Source organism: Oxyura jamaicensis, chromosome 6 (assembly GCF_011077185.1).
Source record: "Oxyura jamaicensis isolate SHBP4307 breed ruddy duck chromosome 6, BPBGC_Ojam_1.0, whole genome shotgun sequence".
Taxonomy (NCBI): Eukaryota; Metazoa; Chordata; class Aves; order Anseriformes; family Anatidae; genus Oxyura; species Oxyura jamaicensis.
In genome coordinates this window covers 33,009,950-33,026,353 of record NC_048898.1, presented here as the reverse complement: position 1 = coordinate 33,026,353, position 16,404 = coordinate 33,009,950, and the positions used below count along the sequence as shown (strand labels likewise).

At 43.9% G+C, this 16,404-nt stretch overlaps 2 protein-coding genes across 3 annotated transcripts in view; both read left to right on the top strand.

Annotated features, from left to right (window-relative positions):
• The window catches only part of C6H10orf90 (chromosome 6 C10orf90 homolog), a 63,377-nt gene extending 62,269 nt beyond the window's left edge, over window positions 1–1,108 (top strand). For both annotated transcript variants that reach the window (XM_035330399.1, XM_035330400.1), the window contains exon 9: window positions 187–1,108. In XM_035330399.1, the coding sequence (XP_035186290.1) occupies window positions 187–225 (39 nt within the window). In that variant the 3' untranslated portion in view covers window positions 226–1,108. The remainder of the gene's footprint in view (window positions 1–186) is intronic.
• A 12,502-nt stretch (window positions 1,109–13,610) lies between these two features.
• ADAM12 (ADAM metallopeptidase domain 12) overlaps window positions 13,611–16,404 on the top strand; it is a 187,609-nt gene continuing 184,815 nt past the window's right edge. The window contains exon 1 of the mRNA XM_035329413.1: window positions 13,611–13,896. Coding sequence (XP_035185304.1) covers window positions 13,779–13,896 — 118 coding nt within the window. The 5' untranslated portion in view covers window positions 13,611–13,778. The remainder of the gene's footprint in view (window positions 13,897–16,404) is intronic.

The window sequence follows — 16,404 nt, the reverse complement described above, 5'->3', positions numbered from 1 at the left end:
TAATGCAATTAGTATACATGCAGATCTGATGCACTGCCAGGTAATCCTGCACTGTGTTGTCTACATGTAACAATTTTTCCTTACATGCTCTACTCCTCCATCTAATCACACCATTCCAGTCCAAGCTGGAAAAGCTTTCAGTGCTTTTTCTTTTCTTTCTTTTTTTTTTTTTTTTTTTTTTCCTAGCAATTACTGGACCAGCTCCTTCAAAGAAACACTGAGTGACAAAGGATTCTCTTGCTGATCATCCTAATTGGATCTCAAATGCCTTTGACTGCTAGATAAGCCATAAAAGTTACTGTTATCTTAATTACCTGGAGGTATTTTTCTTATCTTTGGCTCTTTATAAAAAGAAAGATCATTTGTATTTCAATTGAAATTTTAAGGCAACTTTCAAGTAAGCAAAAAATGGTCTAAAAGGGAGCACAGCTGTTTGAGAGCATCAGCTCATGGTCAGTTTACCCAGAGGAAATAATTTTAAGAATTTTTAATGCAAATACTTAATTACAGTGGTATTGTTTATCTTAATCTTTTTAAAAGCATACATCTCTGTAGCAATAGAACTGGATTTATAAGACCTGGGAAACTTATTTCTCTGAAGTATTCTATTAATTGATTTCCTGTGAGTTAAATCCTCAAACTAAAGAAAAATGAGTATCATTTTTTGTTATGTTTAGAAACTAGCTGAAATGGCATTACCACATAATCATAGCAGCAGCAGTTTCACATTAATACTTAACATACCAAAAGGGACCAATATTTCATCTCTCTGAAGAACTCTATTCCTGTTTATGTAGTGAATCTGCATAGCAAGTTTACCTGTTAAAAGGCAATATTTAAAAAATTGGTTATAACTGTTTTTCATGTTTTTCGTTGTAATATGTATTTTACTCCACTTCTGTGAGCATTAAGTATTTATAGAAATGGCATATTAAGAAGCAGTGCCAAGAAGTATGTTTGCATCAAAACAGCAGAACTAAAACCATCTGCAATGTTTCCTCCAAAAATATTTAAATCATTATTTGTACATTTTGGATGTAAAAACCACCAGCTTACAAACCAATGGAATTTATTTATGGAATAAAACACGAATATAATATTTATCCAACTGCAGTGTTTTTATTTGGTACTGTTAAATATAACACGATTATTGAAACTGCTTGAGAAGTCACGCCTTTGTCTGCCACAAATCCTATGGTAAAAAATATTGCCCATAAAAATGATTGCAAGTGTTAACCTCTGTTGCATGAACACTCAATTGAAAGTGTTTGAACGAGGCTGGAATTTAGCCTTTGATATCTATGCTTTATTTTTCTAATCCATCCCGAGATGTAAGGTCAACTCTTTTGGAAGAGTGATGTTGGTGAGCAGAGCAATGGCCACTTAGATAGCCTCCAGCTGCGTGACTTGTGCTGGACACTGGTAGACTGGTTTTATCTGATGCTCTCTCTCTGTTACATTATTTTTCCTCTTTGTGTTTCAGCATCCTAATTTGTAAAGTGGGATTAATGATGTTAATTTTTGCTCACAGAGAAGATAGAGATTTATTGAACAAATGCACTGCATTCCAGGTAGATATTTTTAAGTACTTGACAATTGGTTCGATACATTTTGAGAGGACAAGTAAGGTAAGGAAACGCTTATTGTGAGAAAGGAACTGCCAGGGCTCTTGCCCCAAACAAGTCTTTTTAACAAATCAAGTAATACTGTACTGGGGACTGAGGTCAGGGCTGGACCACACATGGCTCCAAACAGGGGAACTTGTGAACGGGACTGCGAGAAGAGACATCCTCCAAGCTTCACGGCTCAGCTGCATGGTAGGTCTGCTCTCCTGTGGCTTCATTGATCCCTCTGCTGCTCTCCAGGAAAAACATGTGGCCTGCCTCAAACAGGAGGGCCTTTCTCTTCAGCAGACTTCTGGGGCTCCACCACACAGCGATAAATTTTAGCAGTGAGTACACCCACACACATGGTCTCCTAGACTGGATCTGAAGGCTTATCTTTCAAACTTAGTTCCAGTTAGAGCTCACTACAAGAACTGAAGACATTTCCTATAGAAGTCAGTGCCAAATCCCCTTTGAGTTCAGTAGGAACCTAAAATTTCCCCCTTTGGTTCCTTAACTTCTAGTTTCTTGATTTCGGAGGAATGCAGCTTTGATTTATCAGATTTGATGAATCAGGAGCATTGCTTCTCACACACATCCGTAGGGGAATATTATATCCATTTAAGCCTGTTTTACTATATCCACTTAAACCTGCTTGTAGTCCTTCCCTAGAGCCACAGCAAGGCACTTTGGTAGGGAGAAAAGATGTTAGGTCTTCGGTCCCTATCCTCTGGATGAGAAGAAACACAGCCTGGGTCAGGGATGTCCCCTGTGTGGGACTGACATCCTGTACCAACAGAAGAGGAGAGCCCCTAAACTTTTCCTACTTCTTCTCTAGCAGAGCAGACCAGGGGCCTTCCTGGTTGGGAATGAAAGAGTATTTTACAAGGAAAAGCAACATTTTTCTTGTAGAATGCCAAGAAACTAGAGAAATAGGTCTTAATCTAACCATCTTAATCTAACTGCCCAAATATATCCATCCCTCATGCCCATATAATTTTACATGCCTATGTAAATACATATATACATATTTGACATGTTTCTCACCATCTGGCTGGGAATCACAGAACCGCAGCCTGGCTGATGTGGGCAGGGACCTCAGATCCCTCTGGTCCCCCCCTGCCCCAAGGGTGCCCAGCCCCAGGTCCCAGTGGGTTTGAAGCTCTCCAGGAGGAGCCCCCAGCCCCTCTCTGGGCAGCCTGTGCCAGGGCTCCCTGACCCACATGGTACAGAAGTGTTTCCTGATGTTTAGCTGGAACTTATTGTGCTCCAGTTTTGCCCATTGCCTCTTTCCACCAGAGGAGCTGAACCTTAGAAGTCTGTGGCATCCTGGTGAGGAAAGGAAACACGAGAGCAACTGGAATGAGGTATGACATGGGTCAGCTTGCTTTCTGCCCCTTGGCAGCCCTGTCATCAGGCTGCCTGGGGCAGGGGTGGCTTGGTTTCCTGTCATTTCTGCTGGCCATCCTCAGAGGTGGTACAGCACTGGCGTGCTGCATCCTTATGTCACCTGGCACATGAGTAGCTCTACCTTCTCTCAGTCTTAATAAGCTGTTCACAAAATCTTTTGGCTTTGGAGAAAGGTTATTTTGCAATGTTTTTTATTTTCTCTAAATGCAGTTTTCAAAATCTACAGGACAAATATGTGGCAACTTGAGGTGGAAATTGTCTCCCATAAATAACCTTGGAAGTACACCTAGTGAACAAAATGCCTAATGCAAATCACTGTCTGGGAATGCTTTATATGATATGAAACCTTCACTTCAAAATAACAAAAATGATCTCTGTTGCAAACCTAATTTCTCTTTCTGGGCCTCAGAAAATAAGGTATCTGGTAATGTATCCAGCAAACAATCCTGACATTCATTTCAGTTCTACAATCAAGTCATTGTAATAGAAAATAGACTATACAGGAAAATGTTACTTCAGAAAAACATGGGCCTCACAGGCTTAGCCCTGTACAAGTAGGCATCAACTTAATAAACTTTAGAGCTAGGAACAAAATTGACGTAATTTCACTTCAGACTCACAGGCATTTGAAAGGAAATAATACATTCACCGTTGGACAGTACGCTCCACAGACAACTCCCCAACCTGTGCTGGAGATCACCCACATTTGCTAAATACTGGAATTTTCCTTCTCTTTGGATGCCGTTCGGGTACAGGTTCTCTATCTGTCAACCCACGCTGTGTGTCTTCACAGGGGACATATTTTCCTGCTGGTACAACTGCTCAAGGACTGACACTCAGGTGACAGCCCCTGCCACTTGTTCCTCAGCTCCTCGCTGACTTGCCCGTTTTCTCGTTGCTGATACATACGTGCATCCAAAGTGTTAATGAGTGTTGGTCAGGGTAAAATCTTGAGACGGTTTCAGCATGTTAAGGCTCACCAATGCAGCCTTTTTCATCCTACACAGAAGCCTCTAAGTAGGGCTGAAGTTGTGCATTGGTCAAAGTGGAGCCCACATGGGGAACACGCAGTGGTTTCGGTGTGCGGGACACATCTGCTTCCACGTTGGCAATGTTAATTTCATCCTACAGGAATACATCATTAAGGGCTGAAAGTCACTGCAATGTAAAGCACTGAGGGTTACAGTATTCTGGGGATTTATTTTAAACCCAAATATTTTCCTGTGTACGTGTATGCAAGTCATTAGTTACTTCTTCAAGTTTACTCAGCTGGTCAGATAGAAGAGGGGACTGTCTGGGTAAGGCGTGCTCAGAGTTTTGTTGTTTAGTATCTGGGATTGGTCACGCCAGTGTAATGTTTTTTGTGAGAGGGCTGATTTACAAGGAAAACAACACAGAAAAGCAGGGATAAAGTTTCTGGCAGCTCTCTCTGGAGGAATCCATTCCTGATACATCCATCACAGCAAGAGCTCTGTGGCCAAAAATACCCCAGCTTGCCTCTTCCGCAAAGATGTTTGCTCCTTTGACTCCAAGGACAAAAATGCCTGTGTGCTTTGATGGGTGGGTAATTGTCTTTCCGGGAGCATTGACTGGCCACTTGTTCACTGACAGAGTAGATCAGTACACGGGGTTGTCCCACAAGGTCATATTTCATCAAGCGCTATGACTTCAGCCTGTGTAGTTTATTTCTCAGTATGCTTCTTGCTGAGCTGGGTTACAGCGGGCTGGATGCCTGGGAGGTGCTCTCGCTGTGCTCCCCCGCTGTCGTGCCCGCGGGTCAGCACCAGGCAACGGGGGGCTGTGAAGTCCCAGCCCCCTCTGAGGCCATCCCTAATTTACAAACTTCCTAATAAAAGGCGATTAGAAAGCAGGGGCACAAGTTAAATGCAAGAAGGACACCCGAGCATAAAAAAAAGCGTTAGGATAAAATAAGGTACTGTAGACAAGTTTAATATAGGAATGCAAATACTTATCAATTTTTGATTTAAATACATACCTACCACTGAAATCACAATCACAGAAATCCTTTTCCACAGTCCTTGCTCAGAGAGAGGAGCCCATGCTGCTCGTTGGGTGGTGCTGGCCTACCTGCTGGTAGTGGCATCATTCTGGTTTGGCTCTTCAAGCGAAACTTGTTTCCCAGCTGAACTAACTGGAAGTGTTTGGGGAGGTCCTGATTTTTTCTTTAGCTCTGTGTTTAGCTTTGGCAAAACTGCCAAACTGATGAAAAAACAAAACAAAACAAAACAAAAACATGTCATGTAAAAACACACTTCTACATTGAAAATAAAAAAACATTCCATTTTTCTGTCAGGCGTCTTACTTATCCTAGTTCTCCTTGGCTCCCTACCAAAGCTGTAGGAGGTAGAATTACTTAATATCCATTTTAGATGACCCACAGAATAAGATAATGAGGTGTATCATCTCCCTAGCAGCTGCAGAATGATTAAAAAATGAGAAGAAACTGCACAAATGCGCTCATGGTACACACAATTACATAAAATTAGTAAAGAGGAAAAGTGGAATGAACTGCTTGAGGTTCTTGTTGCATAGATAGGATTATGAAAAAGACTCCCTAATTGCAGAGATTTTTTATTATTATTATTAGAAATTGGTCACGGTGATCTATTGTTAGACTTCTTGTTTTAAATACTTTTAACTTCTTCAGTATCCTGCAATGACTAGATGTTAGCACACATATAATTATAGGAAGATCTTTATGCAAACACTTATTAAACGTAGGCTGCTGCGTGGTTCTAGGGTTACTGCAGGGCTGCACATCACTTTACAAACTGCAAGTAGAAAATGGCAGCATTTCTTAAACATACATTAGCTTCATTTTCTCACTTGGGTCATCTGATAATACACTATCCAACACCTTTTAAGAGAAAGCTCTTGCAGTTCATGAAGTTGCACCTGAGAAATTGTTAGATTTCCAATTTTATTTCACGGTTTTGTGCTTTTTTTCTTCTTTTTTTTTTTTTTTTTCTTTTTACAACTTCTTGTTCTCTTAAATAAGTGAACTCTTTGTATCCTCCTCTGGGGTGATGTGATGAAAGTTAATGAAGTTTATCACCAAAAGGATGCTCATGGGAATGGTGTCAGTCCGAAACTGGGTTAATCAGAATATTATCTGATACCAGTGTCTGAGGGATAGGTCCCTCAGCAATCATTTTAATGAATTGTAATATGTAAATATGGCCAGGAAGTTAAAAACAAAAACAAGAAGAAAAAAAACACATGCATTTGTAACAGGAGGTGTCTGTTTCTTGTAGCTGGGATGTCCTCTGAAATTGTATCACTGCAGAAGGCTGGAGGGAGATGGGCTGGAGACAGACATGTGCCGTGCTTTGGGGGAAGAACAGCAAGGAAAGGACGATACTCTTCTCCAGGGATAAATAACGAGCTGGATGCTCATCATGGCTGCCCAGGCAGGCAATGACAACAGCACAGCCTGGTTTGAATACCTGCCCTGGTGGCAGTCTTCGACAACAGTGCAGTGATGTCAGCGACAGGGAATTACCAGTCTGTTCTACACTGCCGATTTATAGAGAAATAAACCAGCTCTTACATATTATATCCACATTAGTTCTTCGTGACTAATGTTATTACAATAAATACCAGAGGAATTAGTAATGAATACCCACTTACTGTAAAGTGTCGCCAAATATATACTTAACTTGTAATGCTACTGGGAGCACATATATAATTTTTGTGTTTGTTATTATGTAAAAATATAACTTTGAGGGCTCGTTGGTCTAAATTTAATTATGTAATGGCATAAGTTAAACTGCATGAAAGATATATAATTATGGCTGGCTGTTCTATCTAATACTATTAGCGGATATTACAAAACCAGCATTTTACTTCTATTTGTTTTAGTTCAGAGAGATTTCACTTGCTGTGTTTGTGACCCAAAGCAAATGAAAGTTTTGCATCAGAATGTAGCAATCAGAAAATGTCTATGATAAAAAGAGCTCTGTTTCACTCTCCCTTTCATAAATAATATGAGATTAAGACCTGATTGATTTCATTCTCCCATGATACATACCAGGGTACTTTTTAATGATTTCTCTCAAATTTCCAATTAGAAATATTTATGTCTCTTTAAAAGCATCCAAAAATATGCTGTCCTTCTAATTTACTGTCCCAGCATTTACGATGATGGATGTTGCATTGTTTTGTGGTTTGTAGAGGGCTAGACAGGAATGTTAAAAATATATGACTTCATAATTTTTGGTCTGAGTTGAATACTATCCTCTTGTGAGACATGTAAAAATCTGTGGTCCTTTTTTTCTTTTGTTTTCAGGGAGACAGTGAAATTTGAAGCAATGGATCAAAGTGCTTGTTCTCAAAGTCTGGTCTGAAGTCAGAAAAACTTATTTAATGGGTTATTTGTCATATTTAAAAGATTTGTAGTACAGGAAACCTTTTCTGCCATGCTCTCAGAACTGGTACAAGGATCGTGGTGCAAAACCATCCCTTATATAAATGACTACTGAAATTAGTAGCAAAGCCTAAAATGATGTGTCTTCTGCCATGGCAAAAGAAGGAGCTATTCAGGTCCTCAGGGAGAGGATGTTGAATGCCCAGAACTTAGGGCCACATCACTCTGGTATGGACTTTCCAGGATCTCCTACAGCAGGCTGTTGGGTGGAAAATCCTTGCTGCTTCTTCCCGCATGGCAGAATTTCCTTCTCAATGCAGTAAACAGGGACTGATCATAAGCAGAACACCAAACTAGAAGAGAGTGCAAATGATGATTTTGCAGAATATTAATTCCCACCTGGTAACATCAACTACTCCAGTATGCCACGTGTCCTTGCTGCCTGGGAGGGTGAGGGTCACCAGTTACAACAATAGCTTTGGCCAGGAAAATGGCAGCATCAGAAGGAAAGGTGTCACTTCAGGGCTGCACAGCCACGCTGGACCCCCTCTCTGATTTATGAAGATAAGTGCTGGGGCACGGGGAGGCTCCACTGCCGGGGGTGGCCGTGCTCGCAGAGCTCTGTGTTTGCATGACCGAGGGTTTATGCTACAGGAAAAGAATGTAACGAGGGAGCGCATGAGATATGGGTTTTTGTGTTTTAACTGCTGAAGAATTTAGGGGGTTGCTGTTGTTGTTGTTAAGGTCCTGTATCCTTGGAGCGGTGGGTTTCTTTGTTTGCTCTCGCTTGAGCTCCTCTTGGCTTTTTCACCCTTGGCCCTGTTACAGCAGGCTGCAATAGTCTCTGTGTAGTTTCCCTATAAAGTAGTATATAGAGCTTAATCAGCATTAAAGCTGAGCCTACTCCCCTGCTTTGTTAGAGAAAAGGAGCTGTTTTCCAAAACAGTGTTGCAGTGGGGGGGTAGGACAAACCAGGCAGAGTACGGAGGGTAGAGGAGGGTGACAAGCACGTGCCACTCGCCACCAGCCCCGCTATCCCCCTTGCAGGTGGGAGTGATGCTGGCTGGCAGCATTTTCCAAACACAAATTACATTTTATCCCTGAAACAGGTTACAATTACTGTCTCATTTATTAAATATGTAAATAACTTCAGGATGGCCTTGTCAGTTTTACTTATATTTGAATATCATGTTATAATGCTTTAGCACTCAAACAAAGTGAGGGAAGTTTAATTTCTTCTGTATCTAAAAAAAAAAAATGTACCTAGAAGCATTTCAGTTCTGGGGTTCTGCGGTCAGTGACGAGGTGAATTCAGTATTGTAACCTGTCCATGGGGTGTAGCCCTTCTTGGTTCCCCACCAGCACAAAGGACCATGTTACTTCAAACAGCTCGCAGGTTTTTCTCAGGAGGGAGTCTCTGCTCAACCAGACCAAACCCAGCTTTGTAAGTTTGTGCGCAACAAAGGAGATACTGAGAAAATCCTTGGACCTCTAGAGAGGTCAGGAGGAGGCTATGCCCAGAATCAGGCTGAGCTCTGTTGGCACTGAGTGCCCACCGGCTCGCCTGAGCAGGGCACGGAGCAGCAAAGGGCAGAGCTCCAGGGCAGCAATTTCAGATGAATTTGGCGTTGTGGGACCTTTGGGGCAGGAGGTGAAAAAGGCCATGACCAAAGCAAGGACCTGCAAGCAGGAAGGCAGGAATATATCAATAGCACGAAGGTAGGATTGCTGACCTTGCATTGAATTTCATGGGCTTAATGTCTTGCTTCGGGCTCTGTGCGCTGCTTAGGACAGCATGACAACCCATCCAGGCGTTCAGGAATGCATGCTCCCTGAAGATACGGAGGATGGAAACTTGCCCTCCCAGACCAGGAAATCTAGAGAATGCCACTTCTCCCAAGTATGTACAGTAAACTATTCAAATCCATGCAATAAAGTAAGTATTTCATTTCAACGTGCAGAGCTGATGGATGCTATTCTTGGGAGCATGCTATTTTGTGTCCGAGCACCGTGGCAGCGAGGCTCTGTGGCGAAGGGTCAGGCTGTACTATGCTGTATCTCTGCCTGTTAATTACAGAGTACTGCAATCTGCCACTGCAGTCACAATTCAGCAGGATCTTGATTTTGCAGGGAGTTAATGAAGTGAGGGAAGACTGGAGACACAAAGTCTCAGCAGCTGGCTAGGGGACACACAGATTTCAAAGGGAAAAGGTTTTTTTTTGTTTTGCTTTGTTTACAGTACGAAGCAAAAACTTCAGCCCAGAGGCCCCAAAACTGTAGATCCCTGTAGCTAAGCCCAGACAAGTCTTCATGCCTTTTGGCACATATGGGAATAAAAGGACTCAGATTTCTGGATAATACTCAATGCTGTGATTACAGTGAGGTTTCCTGGATATCCAAAAGGAGATCACAGCTGATCGGGGAAGATGTGAGAGCAGCGTTACAGAGGTGCTCCCTCCCCACCAGAACCTCTCCTCTTGAAATTAATTATCTTTCAACTGTCTGTAGGGTTTATCCACTCTTCATTAACTTAAGCTATAATGCAGGGATGCAATTCCTGCTGTAGCACAAAAGGATAGCAAACACAGCTTTTTTTTTTTCATCATATTTTAGTACTCCATGCTCCACAGCATACCAAAGTCCACCTCACAAGTGCCATATAGTTTGTTACTCCTGTCTATACTCTAAGATCCTGTTTGTACCTTGTGTCTAATGTCACCAGAGCATATGGTATCATAGTCTGAAGGTTTTAAAACATGTTCACTCTTACTTATTTTATTTTTTAATTTATTCTCCCCCTTCTTTTTCTTCATGTTGTCTCCAGCAACCCCTAATTCCTTCTAAAATTTCCTTCTTCTGTAACCAAGAAGAAACTGATGGAAGTTGATGTTTCCCTCAGTGTATCTCCTTTCCTTTAGCTGTCTGTACAAGCCCTCATGTTATGCTTGTTCCCAGGTAAGTTATTCCATACTTTATTCCATACTTGTCTTTTCCATATGGCTCTCTTCTGACTTGACCTTTCCACTGCCCTGTGAACTAAAGGTCCCGCCTGAACGAGTAATTTGATAACCAGAGGCCAAGTGCCTGTATTTTGATACAGTCAAATATGAACTGTTAAAAATCATGTGTACTTTTTACATCAACATATTATGAAAGTGGATGCAAGCTGATGGTTAAGCGGCCCTGCCTTGGGGCTGACCAAGAGTAAGGCCGAATTGCCGAGCACCCCATGTGTGTTACCAATTCTCAGCCTCCTGCTGAAGGAGGAGTGTTAAGTGTTTCCAAACAACTTCAAGGGGAAGTGGGAGAAGAATAAACAGAGGCGATGCAGTTGACAGACATGCCCGAAGAGGGCTCCATGATGGCACCTCAGCGATCCTTGGTCCTCTCCACTTCTTTCCTGAAGCTTTCCTCTAGCCACAAGTGACCCGCAGCCGCAGAGGGAGATATTTCATCCACACATCCCAAAGCACAGAGACAGCACAGCAGAGGGATCTGTGGTTTGGGGTTTTTAGCTGGTGCCTGGCTTGCTGTTCGTGCAGAGCAGAGGCTGAGCCTTAAAGCTGAGCACAAACCAAGCTACCAGCATGTGCCACCCTCTGCCCCGTATCTATAGGGAAGAAATGGCCATGTGTTAGCTTTCCCTTTCCCAAGAAGATAAAAACGAGGAGTGAAAAGATTATTTAGCTGTTCACATCCTGCTGCTATTGTAGCACAGAGAGGAGTGCGTTTTGCAAAGAAAATCTACGTGGTGTTGGAGTAAAGAAAAACTAAATACCTACACTAAGGAAGATAAGGAGAACAAAAATGAAAAGGAAAAAAAAAAAAAAGAAAGAAAGGAAGGAAGGAAGAATGAAATAAAGAAAGCTTAAAGAAGCAGTAGCAAAAGATACAAAGGTAAATAAAATCTCAGACAGAATGAGACCCCCCCCTCCCTACAGCCACCCCCCCACCCTGTCCCTGAGAGCGCTAAAGAACAAAGCTGGGCAGGAGGAACGGACAGCCCATCGCCCGCGGGAGCAACCTGCAGGATCGGGGCTGTGGCCCCCTTTGAAGCAGCCACACAACCTGGATGCAATTTTCATTTCCTGCAGGGAAAATCAGCCTTGTTCTTCTGAAGTGGATAAACCAAACCTCGTAAAACTAATTGTGGGAGGTGGTTTGACATGAGAAATGAAAAGTCAACGTTTGGTCTCTTGTAGGCATATAGTGAAGCAGGGGCACTTCAGATTAACTTCACTTTCCTTTCTTTTTTTTTTTTTTTAACAAAAGAGTTTTGAGACTGCTGTGAAAATGGGCTGTTGTTCTCCAGAGTCAGAGTAACTGCAATTCAGTAGCATTCCTTTAAGGATGTTGTTAATAAAGTATTTGGGGTTGTTTTCTGATAAACTATCAATTTATCAACTTCAGCCCCATAAAATTAGTGCAGTAAAATGCAAGTGTTCTTTTCTTGTTAAGTTTTGGGGGAGGAGGAGGAGGAACGTTGATAATATCAGTTCATTCATGCTAGTGAATGACCAAGATATAATTGGCTCCACATTCTCTGTTAGCGAATATTGTTACTCAAAATAAAAATACTGCCATTTAAGTGAAAAGCCATGTGGGATTACCAAAACTGTATTTAAAAGTCCTTAGCTCCCTTTGACTTTTTTTTTTTTTTTTTTTTTTTTTTTTTTTTAAGCAGGGGAAAAAAGCTTCAAAGCATAAAAATGTCTACGTGGCATTTATGGTGGCCTGCCACAAACAAATCTTCTGGTTTAATTTTCACATTTTTATGCATCTTCTTAATAAGATAGTCAGTGGAGTTCATTAGTTTATATTTTTAGGGATTAAACATTGCTGAGTTGAGATATTTTTACTGAAATGTAATTGATCCTGGGGAAGCAGGGATAATTTAGCATTTCGGTATTTAAGCTATACATAGATAGTCTCTGACTGCTCACAAGGATAGGGGTTGCCTGGGAAGGGTTGTGATGAAGAAAATCCATGCTGCTGAGATAAGAAATGAGGGATAGATGTAGGCAGTGTTCAGAATTGAGGGCAACTGGAGGTGAGTGGTGTGGGGCGGAAGGCTGAGGAGGAGAGGTGGAGGAAAAGGAATTTTTAATTGTGGGGAAAAGCAGCTGATAGGAGGCCCAGCTCTTTTCCAGGTGTATTTGTGCCAAGATGACCTGACATTACCACTGTTATCCCATGGACGTGCCTGTCCCACAAGCAGCCCAGCAGGGGCTCAATGGCTTGAGCCAAGCACAGCACAGGGCTCTGGCTTGGGAACCACAGGACTCTGCATCCGCTGAGTTTCCCCTGAGCTGGGAAAGGTATTGTCCAGATCACTATGAACTGTGAACAGACACATATCTGTGTACCCCAAATCATTTTTCTTTTTTAATAGAATCACATGGCTGTTCTGCCTGTGATGTCCAAAAACATAGGCCAGTTTCACCAGCTGTTCTGGGTACAAGGATCATGGGGGTCAATAGGCAGAACTAATTATCAATACCCAAAAAGTGAGACTGGGGAAGAATCTTACTGAATAAAAAACATAACTGTGCAATAAGGGTTTACAGGACTGGGATCTTTCTTGCTATTGCTCTGCAGCATTCTGCACAACATGTGGGCATTATATGTATTTTGGTGGTACACCAAGGATTAGATAATCTGTATTTGGTTATTCTCCCAGACAGTCAGTACTGATAGTTTGAATGAGGAAGATTTTAAAAAATGCATCTGGCAACTCTGTGAGCGTGTTGTTGTTTCTTTTTTTTTTTTAAAAAAAATATATATATATATATATATATATATAAGTTTCTGGAGGCACCAGGAATAATTAAGAAACCAATAAATAATCCCTGAGCTCTAACACATGCAGATGACTTTCCAGAGGAAGCAGCCTGGGCTGCGTGTGCAGCGGAAAATGGGGAAACCTTGGCTCGGGGTGGGGTGTTTTAGGGGGGGATCTCGGGGGGGCGGGGGGCGGCCGGGGGGTGCTCGGCGCGGGGGGCGGCGGGCGCTAGGACCCGACAGGGGCGGCCTCATTTGTTCCGTGGCTGCTCCTCGCTGCAACGGTCAGCGCATCCCGCCCTGCCAAAACGGGGGAAAAAAAAAAAAAAAAAAACAAAAAAACACATGGAAAAAAAAAAAAAAAAAAACACCCCACCCCCAACAATTTTTTTTTTTTTTTTTTTTTTTTTTTTTTTTTTCCCCTAAGAAAGCGGAGCCCGGCTCGGCAGCGGGAGCAGGAGGGGTTTGGGAGTTAACTGCATGCAGGAAATCTCTCACATCCTGAGTCCCGGCTCGCTCCTCTCTGTAGCTGTGTATTATGGTGCTGCTCGCCAGCCCCAGCTGATGAAAGTTTGCCTCCCTCAGTCTGGGCTAAGATGTCAAAGCGGCTCCACGCGGGGCAGCGGCGCTTCCCTCCCCCGCGCCCCCCAGCCCAGCTCTCCGTGCTGCTGCTCAGCCTCAGCTGGCTCCTCTTAGCATCATCCGGAGCCCGAGGTAAGTGACCGAGAGCTGGACGTGCACACCGAGAGCTTGGGAAACCCTGAAACCCTTTCCTCAGCCCACGCTGCCATGTTACGGGGACACCAGCAGCCGCCCGGACAAAGTGAGCTGCACCGGGGAGGGGGGGGCTCTCCGCACCCCTCCCGAGCCCTCCCCGCTTTGCTGTCCCCCTCTTTTCCCTCCTTGCCCCTTGGGGGACCCGTCCCGGGACACCCCCCCCCCCCGGTCCTGGAGCGGTCAGAGCCCCGCAGGCAGCCCCCGGCTGGGTGCTGGGTGCGGGGTGCTGGGTGCGGGGGCTCCTTTGGTGTCCGGAGCCCTTTTGCAGCCGGGAAGCTGCCGGTGCGAGCTGCCCTGCCGGAGCAAAGTTTGCTCGCAGCCCCGCTCATTCAAAGGGAGCGCAGGCAGGCAGCGGTGGCTTCGGGTGTAGCATTGGTTTGCAGCTCTGTGATCCCTTTTTACAGCCGAGAAAGAGCGACTTGGCTCTGCACAGCAGCTCCGGGGCTCATTCGGGAATCGCTGGAGCCCCGGGCCCTGTCCTCTCCCTTTAGCAGCAGCTGACAATGCATCTTTCATGCGAGAGAGGGAGGGAGATCCTCTCTTATAAATATATTTAACAGCGCTGAGGAGCGCGCAGATCTCTGTGTGTTACTGCAGACTCCTCTTGGGCCTTTTTTTCATCGCAACTTTAAACTTTGTACATGTCTGTTTGTCTCCAAATGTATGCACAGAGTGTTTCTTTGGGACTTTGGCTCTGGACTTGCTAGGAGAAAGGCAGAGGTGTGCTTGGCTGACATCCTAGGGCAGGCAGAGCAAGCTGATGCATTTAACCTAGGATTTACATGAACGGATTAATGGGACTTGAAACTTTTGCCTCTCTGAGGGATCTTAACTTCTGTCCTTTAACATTTCTATTTCTTTCCTTTCACTGAGTCAACGTGCTGGGGAGAAAGGCTGCAGAAAGTCTCAGGTAGATGAAGAGCCATCGGTATTCGGTGCCCCTGTGGCTGTCCCTGCTGCGTGGGCAGGGGGTGGCTTTGGGTGGGCCGAGCACTGGTGTCCTGACCTGGCCACGGGAGCTGCTGCAGCCAGCCTGGCCCCTCCACGCAATGGAAGCACGCTAGGACTGGCTACCTGCCCGGGAAGGTTTGGGATGAGGGGCTCCACAAAATGAATAAATGAACATACCCCAAAGTAATGACCCTCTAATTAAATTAAAGGCACGCCGTGGGTGGCTGAGATCTAACATTGAGACGAGAGAGAGAAATGGTGAGCGGCGGTGGAAACCCCATTGGCTGTATTTTGGGATTCCCTAAGAGCCAAGCTGAGTCTCTAGGGTCACGTTTGCGCTGATGAATTAAGCTCTCTAAAGTGTACATCAGTTTCCCGTCCTTATGCTAGGTGTCGAGCAGCAGTGGTGCTCACTGACCCTTGCAGCTCAGTCGGATTTTCCGGTTGCCTTGCTACATCCCTCCTGCTCCTTTCCGTTACATGTCCATAACTTGCTCTTTTGGATCTGCAGCCAGTGTGCTCAGCAAGTAGCCTCTCCTTTCATTCCTTTTTTTTTTTTTTTTTTCCTGGGGAAGTAGAGAACAGCTTCAGCCTTGCCAGAGCGTGTGCTGCTTTCTTGGTCGCAGAGGTGCTGAAAGTTACAGCCGCATACTGCTAGACCCGGCGGAGCTGCCCGGTGATGAAAAGCCCTCTTAGCTCTGCTGGCACGCATCTCCTCCAGGCGCTTTGAAGCCCTGTGACTTCTACCTCAGCTGGCTCCACCGCCGTGGCTGCTCCAGGCCCCGTGTCCGTGATTTTCGGTGCTGTCAGGGCATCCTGGCTTTTGCAGCAACACACGCCTAGAGATTAAGACAGAAATTTAAATTGTGATATGCCTCAGAAATCAGTTTTGAGACACGGTTGTTTGAAAAGGCAAGAGGCACACGTAACGTGACAGCTCTCATATTAAACAGAAATTACCAGGTTACGAGCTAGACAAGTAAAAGCAGCCTCGCCTCTCACTTTCAGAGTGAGTTTCCTTTCCAATTTTTATGGTTTCACAATTGCATTTTCCAGTTGCCAAAATCTCCAGCTCTTGGCTGCTGCCCGAAAGGACCCCATGGATGACATGGAAAACTGACTGAAGTACCGGCCTCCATGAGATAGGAAAGCTAGTTTTGCTTTGATGTCCTAGTGGGGAATAATGTCTGAAAGGTTAAGATCTAATCTTATAGGTTTAGACAAATTCAATGTCTGTGTATGCTTTTTGCAGTGTCAAGGCCTTTGTGTATCTATCTACAGGGCAGACAACGAGGTGATGGTGTGTAAAGGCAAAGTCCCTATTAGTGTGTGTGGGAAGCCTTGTAAACCTCTTTTAGATATTAGGTGTTAGCTGCAAGAACAGCAGGAAAAAAAAAAAAAAAAAAAAAAAAAAAACTAAAACTGCAGTCCAAAGTTCTTCACCTTCAGTTAAATAAATTTTCTGCCAGGTTTTATTTTTGCTACTGGTTGCAA